The 8,560-nt window shown below is 49.0% G+C and overlaps 2 protein-coding genes across 2 annotated transcripts; both read right to left on the bottom strand.

The window, feature by feature from the left end:
* Window positions 1-681: 681 nt before the first annotated feature.
* FIBRA_04807 (uncharacterized protein) lies at window positions 682-2,520 on the bottom strand (the record flags this gene model as incomplete). Its single annotated transcript, XM_012326594.1, has 8 exons — window positions 682-1,046; window positions 1,106-1,296; window positions 1,359-1,678; window positions 1,756-1,905; window positions 1,965-2,129; window positions 2,195-2,285; window positions 2,342-2,374; window positions 2,438-2,520. 8 exons carry the CDS (start codon window positions 2,518-2,520, stop codon window positions 682-684), a joined length of 1,398 nt encoding a protein of 465 aa, XP_012181984.1.
* Window positions 2,521-3,011: 491 nt separating this feature from the next.
* On the bottom strand, window positions 3,012-7,563 carry FIBRA_04806 (uncharacterized protein; the record flags this gene model as incomplete). Its single annotated transcript, XM_012326593.1, has 21 exons — window positions 3,012-3,081; window positions 3,129-3,201; window positions 3,260-3,272; window positions 3,335-3,379; window positions 3,430-3,521; window positions 3,584-3,760; window positions 3,816-4,071; window positions 4,143-4,430; window positions 4,916-5,029; window positions 5,074-5,186; window positions 5,707-5,844; window positions 5,975-6,020; window positions 6,080-6,177; window positions 6,236-6,319; window positions 6,378-6,617; window positions 6,679-6,870; window positions 6,928-7,041; window positions 7,095-7,163; window positions 7,219-7,295; window positions 7,353-7,379; window positions 7,439-7,563. 21 exons carry the CDS (start codon window positions 7,561-7,563, stop codon window positions 3,012-3,014), a joined length of 2,451 nt encoding a protein of 816 aa, XP_012181983.1.
* Between the last annotated feature and the right edge of the window lie 997 nt (window positions 7,564-8,560).

The raw sequence follows: 8,560 nt of genomic DNA, 5'->3' as shown, positions 1-8,560 counted from the left end.
AATTGTGGATGTCGGCAAATGATTCACCAGAGATTTGGGACTAACGCACGTATAAATCGACACTCACTGAACTCTTGACTTGCATGGGTGCTCTAAGGATCTTCTCGATTTTTGACTATGGGGCTCAGCTTGACCATTCTTCACGCTTTGCCATCTCTACGAGCTGTCAGCTCGTTCTGGAATCCTTCCTTGTCAACATTGCGGATGTCATGGACGGGCGGTTGTTTTCGAGGTGAAGCCATTCGCTAACTCTGCGCTCGTCAATCCGCGCTTAGGATAAGCCATATTATCCTCGACTGCTTTCGTCATCAAGACGCCAATAGGGAGTATTGAACGGGTCTGGAAAGCCATTTCTAAACATGAGAAGTGTCTTGTCATGAACAAAGAATGCTCATCTCGTTACCGGCAGTCTGTATCACAGAGCACACAAATTGGCTGTCTTGGCAGCAATTTACTCTGACCAAAGGGGGATGGACTTTGATTAGGGTGGATCGCGCGTCGTATGTAGGTGAATATAGTTGAGATTCTCAGTTATGCGGTTCACAAATATGGCTGTTGAACCATCTCAGGGTGAATGCCAGATCCGACTCCCATTGAACTCTATCAAATTACAAGTGCGTGTACATTGTCTGTACACTGAGTTTCGAATCGTTGTGCTGCTTGTAATGGCCCGACGTCGAGCTAAAATATAACGAGCATTTGGTCTGTGTCCCATCCACACCGTTGCAATCCGGGCTTCACCGTCTCTGTTATCATCGCCTGGGGACCACAGGCGAGAATCATGGCGTCCTGAGATGGACGGGGAAGATGTTCGATAAGCATCGTATTCGTAATCCTGCCTGTGCTATATTCCCATCCCTCCGGTGTCACACTCAGTGTGTGGTGAATGCGGAGGCGTTCTGCACCGCGGAGACGTTGCAGCTCGCTAAGCTCTTCTAGGCAGAGTATGTCTGCATCTGTCTTGTTTGCGTCTATGAGCCACACTCGAGTCTCGTCAGCGCGATCATGGACAATACTGCGGAGTACTTGGAGGATGGGAGTGATTCCTGACGAAGCAGATTTGAGCACAACACCAAAATCCGACGAGTTCAGACGTCGAGCTCACCACTACCGCCGCAGATCATGCCAATCTCTCTTACTGTTCGGTGGGTACCCTTCCATATGACTGATCCGCGTCCCTGCCAAGTGAAAGCGCCCAAAGGTCCTTTAATTTCGATCTCGTCGCCAACTTCGAGTTGACTAAATCCCGTCGTCATCTTACCACCTAACGGAAGACTCTCGCATGGAAGGTATAACCTGAAGGTGTAACAAACATATTTCAGTAAAATTTGTCTAGAGCGACCATAAGGGTAACATACTTGACAAGAAAGTCGATATGTCCGGCGGTATCTCTCTGAGAGACAGGCGTATACGCGCGCTGAACTATTTCACGAGTATCTTTGCGCCTCAGTCTGACAAAAACATGGTGACCAATCGGAAGGCCAAGAAGCTGCGTGTCAGTGCTTTTCCCTAAAGAGAATTGGTAGAGGAATGTGTCGTGATTGACTCGTTGTACTTTCACAAGCCGAACTACTTTCCAGATCTTCGGATTCAAAAATGAGGTAGGCTCGTGCGAAACAATTTCTGGGGGCATCGCACGAGTCTTCGTCGAAGACGGTATCAATGTCCCAACGTGGAACTGCAACGCGTTAACACGACAATGACGATGTCAGAACTGATTGAATGCATAGTTACTGTCAATACTATGCGGCTTACCTGCCGTAGCTTGTGCTTCGCATCAGCAGAATGAATCGCCACAAAATCGTCCGTTGCGTCATCGCCCGCGACAAGCAGAATGGATTCCGCACCGCCAGGATGCTCATCGAGGTATGGTGTTGCGTCATACACCTCACCTTTTACAGCGAACTAATGGACATAGGTCAATTTTCTCTCGTTGAATCGAGTGAGTATATTCGTGAACTTACACAATGTTTGGCCCTCAATTCAGAAAAGGAAATTCGGCGCGACACACCTTCTTTGGTGAGAGCGACTTCTGTATCGGCTGCAGAAGGTATGTCGGAAAGTTCCCTTACATTTGAGCTAGAACCAAAGACGGGTCTGAGGAAGTCTCTTCCTTCTGCTTTCATCGTCTTTGGTGCAGAGAGCAATATAGTCAGCGAGTTGTAGGGTGTCAGAGAGTCATATACACACACACCTCCATCCAGCCTAAGGCTATCTTCCCAACTGGTGCGGGATGAACGAATTGAAGCTCCGAGCCAGTCTTATTGATAGCGATGCGGAACCACCTTGGAGCACATCTGGCATTCGTAAACAATATATATTAGATTCACTGAAAATGTACCAGTTATTCATCATTGATGTTGGGTTTGGATACCTGATAATTGAGATATCAAAATCAGAGCCATTTCCATGTTAAGAAACGCGGGGTATCGCTGACATATCGCGGGGCTGGGTATTCATCGCTTCGTCCATAGCGCGCACGTAAATCGAGTCCGCATTAGTCAAGGAAGACAGTGCCATATTGTATGACCAGAAACACCAACAACTGCATATCGACGATCAGTTATGGGTCCAGACGTCGAGGGGGAGGGGAAACGCACAAAGAAGTATCTCTCTCTGTCAAATTTATATTCCCGTACATACCTGCTGCATCGTAATGCTGCAAGTCGCGGTAGCGATCTTCTGGATATTCTCTTTTCAGATGTGCATGAAATGTGATGTTATTAAAAGTGTATAAAAGAAGAATGGTTAAAAATGTGCGACAGCTTACATTTCTGCGAGCCGCCACGAATAGCCATCATCGAGGGAAATTTCAACTCTAGTAATACGTCGTCCACCACCTGCGTAAGCGTACCCGCGAATTGTATACATTTGAGCTGGGGAGTCCGTTATGACCAGTCGTTCATGATGCTCTGGCTTCGTGATCGCGCTGAAGCAAGAGGAAAGAAGACGGTAGAATGATAAATGAATAGAATTTGTAACCAAACTTTGGAAAACATGCCTATTAACATTCAATTCACTTGGACCTGTGTAAATATCTCTTTCAGAAGAGAAACAGAAGGGGCATACTTGATAATATAACTGCAAATTTTGTTAGTGGATGGATTGCGCATGATAGATCTATGCACCTTGGATCATACCACCAGTGCTTCTCCGCGCGTGCCTGTTCTGGGGAAAGCTGCGTAGGGAGGACCCTGTTGTCTACCAACCGTATCCATCACCTCGAATCACAAAATCTTGACCATGGAGTAATGCATACCGAAGTAGTGTAGCTGACAAAAGAACATAATAAGTAATTTCCCTCATTTCAAGCCAATTGCGTATAAGAGCTTACGTAGTGACTACTCTCTTTTTCTGAGATTTCTATGTCCTTCAGCCACTGAAAAATGCAGATTCAGCAACGCTCACTAATCGAATCGCTAGTAGTACCTTCACGGAACGACCTCCAATCTGACCAGGGATGATTAGTCGCACTGGAAAGCCGTGATCCGGTTCGAGCGCGCGGCCGTTCATCGCCCAAGCTAGAATCGCCGAGAGAATCAAACTTGAGAGAAAAATACCTAATGAAAGGGACGGCACGCACCAATGAGCATGCCTCTGTCCCTGCTAGCGGCCCAACTAAGGCGTTGTGACGTCCCGTAGGGGCCATTCGGGAGCGAATCTGCCCCTTCGAAGATAACATGTTTCGCACGTCCACGGAGTGGCTGGACAAAGGCAAGGATATCTGCTAAATATACATCAGTCCAGAGAGCGGTAGACACTAGCAAGGAGATGTGAGTCAGAGAGAAGCAATAGAGGCTTGTAGTATAACTGACCTCCGGCAGATCCCCAATCGAATCCAAGGCTCTTTCGGAGGATGTTCTGCTCCTTGCGTCTATTGCCCGCGCAAACGAGGGTAACCGGCAATGTCACTACTTCGAAGTGCGCACGGAGGTCTTGAAGAGAAAATGATCGCGGATTTGCGATGAGCCCATGTACTTGTATTGTCCAAGAGCGCAATGTGGTTGCATCCATTCTAGGTACAGCGCCATGATTTCGGACGAAGTGCAAGTGGGACGGTGTGAGAAAACCCTGTTTGAAGATTCCGTGAGGGACATCAGTGTCGCCTCATAGGTGTTAGACGATAGTCAAAGCATACGTACGGCATCAAAAAGTTGAGAGAGCGGTGCTTCTGCATTAAACGGGTGTTTACCAGTCAGTCGAATGAGGTCCGGGTTGCGATGGACCCATTTATCCGGTGTTTGTAGGTCGGAGTCTGCAGGTTTGTTTGGTGTCTTGTCAGCTGGGACAGGAGGAAAGCTCTCAGGTAAAGTGCGGTCCTCCTCCCTGTCCTCGGACTGTTGCAACTCTCCATCCAGAGAGGAGTTAGAGGAGTAAGGAGATGGGGGAGATGACAGGATATCCTCATCGCTGCTGCTGTTGTCGGACGGCTGCATGGGAGAGTAGTCTGCTAGGATGCAGCCGCACCCCTCAAATAAACGGGACACCCCACAAGAACCCCTGAGCCACGAATTGATCACGCGAAGGCGGACCGGCCGTCCGTCATTGGCGCGATAAGCAGTTTCGAGCGAGTGAGGAGACCAAGTGGGTCAATTAGGTTCTGTGACGGATGCCATACAAGATGGCATCGAGATCGTGTCGAAGTCTATTGTTCTTTGGGACATAGGCCATCGTCTTATCTAAGAAATATCTGAATTATATCTCTTTCCCGCAGCTCATCTGCTGACACATCGGTTTGTGTGCTCAGGGACGCATATAGACTGCATCAGTGGTTCTTGACAGGTTGGATAAACGAACCGGAATAAGGAGGAGATTGACGCCCTAGGAAAGTGGCATAGTCAAGAAATGCTTTGGCTCAACAGAGGGGAAGAAACAAAGTGTGAACTTATAAACATGGCGAGAAAGACAGACGTACAATGGCAAAAATACCCGAGATCCAGAATTCCTTTCCTGGTGGTGTGGGCTGCATTCTGAATATGAGCGCAAAGAGCACCCCACCCAAGTTGCCCATTCCGCCGACAATACCGGTCTGCATAGAAAGCGGGATCAGTCAACGCCAATTCTGTGCTAGACCTGAACAATCATAAGGGAGAAGTGTCGCATCAGGGTCCTGTTGAGAACGAACCCTAACCCAAACTTGGGAGAAAGCATAAGCCACATCGCGCTGATTGGCTGATCATCGAAGCCTGAGAAATCACGCTACAACTTAGTCCGTAGCATTCACGGTTCCGCGCCACATTTACCGTCCATCGTTCACAGTGCTCCGTCCTCGTCATCTTTCACGGATACACGAGCGAGCTAACGCGAACGAAACGCGCGCTTCCATGTGCAGGACTCCCCGGATCGGGGCGCTGATGTAAGCGACCGTGAATCTTCCCTGGAATCAGCCCAGCTTCCTCCTGCCCGACCGACCTGATCGGCGACAAGGACTCACCATAAAACCATTGGAATCTGTTCGTAGAACCGTTTCGTCAGTTTAGAGTAAGTAAAGGGGGAGGGACATTGGAGATAGCGAAGATGGGATACGAGAAGAAGAGTACGCACCGGGAATACAGTGAGGAACGAGGGAAAAATTGGCGCCATTTGCGGCCTGATTGCAAATTCCCAGTATAACAAAAATAACTATTACGACCGCCACTGCACACGCACGCAGATGACGGCGCTCGTCACAGAAATTTCTAGCGCAAGAAGAGTGGTGTGACGCACGCGGAGGATCTTTTCTGCGATCAATGTACACGCCCAGCGCGATGGAGAGGAAACCCTGCAAGATACCCAGACCAAGCGTCAAGTATTTCTTTCCAGTAGCGCCAAATCTGCGATAAATCAAGTCGCCAAGGTATCCACCTATTGATGACGGAATCAAGAACAGTTTTGGGTTAGTCAAAACCCACGGCCCAGCATTTCGAAGGGCATTGGTAAGAAAGTGCTCGGATGAATACTTTGGTTGAACGTGAAAGGGGATAGAGAACCTCACCTAACGGTCTGGAGTAGACGTTCTGGACTCCGTAGACAGCGGCAATCTGTGAGCATCGTGCGTTTTGGAGAGCGGCTCAAAGATAAGGGAAATAGAATTACTCACATACCCAGCCTTAGTCTGGCCAAAGGAAGGGGACGTGTATATACCATACAAGATGTTCGAGAGATTAGCATCTACTGCGAGCTCGAATCCGAAGGTTGCTGGAAGGCGCAGGGCATAAGAATTACAAGAAGAGTGATGAATTGAGTTGGGACCGACTGAGGTATGCCAGTGAGGGGAGCCAAATCAACGGAGAAAGGACTGCTCGAGTCGCTACATCCATAGTCAGACCACGACTCGATACTGCGGAAAACGCATCAACGAATGCTGCAGAACCAAAATCGGCATATCCACCACCTACTTGGGCCTTGCATGATATCAACAGACACATTCACAGGTCGCTCTTTGCTGCCAATATCTAAACCAGCAAACGGTGTGTCTTGCTCATTCACGCCATCTATGCGTCCAATGGGTTCTGCTTGCAGTTCAACCAAGTTAACATGTCGTTCTTCCCAGCGTCCAAGCGGATGATCCGTGCCCAAAACGAGCATAGCGGCTGCCGTGGCAAGCAAAATGGGAACTGGGACAATAGCGAACGCCGCTATTCGTGCCTTCTTCATCAGCCCGCGCCTTAGAAGGGTGATAAGCGAGAGACCACCCACCTCTCCAAGCCACATGCTGTGAGAGCCCATCTTTGATTAGGCGATCGTACACCGCAAGCATGATGAAGAACGTGAAACCGCCGCCAGAGTTTCCCCATCCACCCGAGAGCGCATTCGCCCGACCAACAACGCCAGTATCAAAGAATGCGGATGTCCACGCTTGGTTAGGGACGAATGTACCACCAAGGATACCTAAAGTGAAAGATTAGAGCGTACACAGGGAGGGACGACAACGAAGGAGAGCCACACCGATGAAGAAGCGAACGATGTAGAGTCCATTGGCGTTCTTGATAGTCCCTGCGAGGCCGGAGGGTATGGCGCCCAAGACAAGAATACCTGCCATTACTCTACGTGGGCCATACCCTGAGGTCCGAGGATTAGCATGGAGTGAGAGTAGAGCTGGAAGACAGGCGTACGGTCAACAAGGGGTCCTACAACCACGCGAACAAAGAGGGTCGAGAGAAGAGATACTATGTTTGAGTTACCTGTAGACCAAGTGGGCAACAGGCATCATCAATCACAAGAACATAGTGATGTTACCTATTTGCGCGTTAGTGAGCTTAAGGTCGGATTTGACTGCCTCCGGGATGAGAGGAGAGAACGCGAACCACGACAAACTGCGTAGTGGTTGTATCATCAGTCGTATACTACCATACGTGCTGGAGAGTACTCACAATGCGACCCAGAAACCAAGCCATGCCCTGTGGGGCAAAAGTACATAGGAGCGGGTCTAAGAGTCGATAATGTGGGATTGACTTACAAGTGGAAATTGCGCGTGTACTGATTCCGTAGATTGAGTAAAGGGAGGGTTGTGCATTTCCCGTTCGTGGGGTTTACGTGCACTTCCGTCAGCTTCTGCCACACTGAGAGCTTTGTCGGGCTCATGGTTCAGTTTCAGGCGGCAAGCAATATCAGAAGCATCTGGAGCCCCGCAGTTTTGACTGCATATGTGACTACCCGAGGATACGTGATACATACACGCTAGGTAGCCGTCACAAGTCTCGACGGGCCGCCCTTCACCATCTATATCTTGCCGCTTCTTGAATGAGTGGGACATTGGGCGCCCCACCCAGGATTCTGATAAGCAGTGTTCTGATGGATTGATAGAAGAAAAAGTATATAGAATCTATGACCTGTCAACTTCATAGAGCGTCCGCTGGAAGAAACAGGGCTATCAATTCAACGATCGGTTCCAGTATAACCCGGGTTCATTGCATCTCTATCACTGCTGGGGTCTTGTAGACAGACTGTGGTCTGTTCTTGACGATCCCCTCACATGATGGCAACGATGCCGGGGGCGGAGAACTCGACACAGAGAAAGACAGTCGTCGTAGTTGGTCTTGGTATGGTTGGAATCGGTGGGCTCAGTGGGTTCTTCGTCATCTCGGCTTATCTGACGATGGCATTCCTGCTACTAAAGCTTTTATAGAGAAGCTACTGAACTTGGACAAAGCAGAAAAATACCGAATCGTAACCTGTGGGGAGGAGGTCCATTGTAAGGGATTGAATTAAACTCGTCTTGTGCACTGGATTCGCTGACTGCTGTGCAAAATCGTATTTTTGATTGCACTCAAGTGGCTTATAATCGAGTTGCACTGACAGACTACTTCCAGCACCGGAGCGTCGAGAAGCTCTACCTAAACTCAGGTGAGTATGTCCCTTCGGCTCCAGGCTAAGTAGCAGCGCTCCGAGCCACTTTTTATGGCAAAACGCGCGATTGTGAAAATAAGTCACGTATAGTGCACGGATTCATTCTCGTATCAGGTAGATTGAATTCGGAGAGAATCGAACAGGCTAGGTTGAGGCTAGGGCACTGAAGCTCACCTCGCATCCCAGTGTCGAGGACAGTTATAATCCCCGACACACTGGTGGCTGCATCCAT

This window comes from Fibroporia radiculosa (assembly GCF_000313525.1).
Source record: "Fibroporia radiculosa TFFH 294 genomic supercontigs, scaffold3494, whole genome shotgun sequence".
In the NCBI taxonomy this organism is placed as follows: Eukaryota; Fungi; Basidiomycota; class Agaricomycetes; order Polyporales; family Fibroporiaceae; genus Fibroporia; species Fibroporia radiculosa.
Note: the sequence above shows the minus strand (reverse complement) of the source record. Positions and strands in the feature narration are given on the sequence as shown.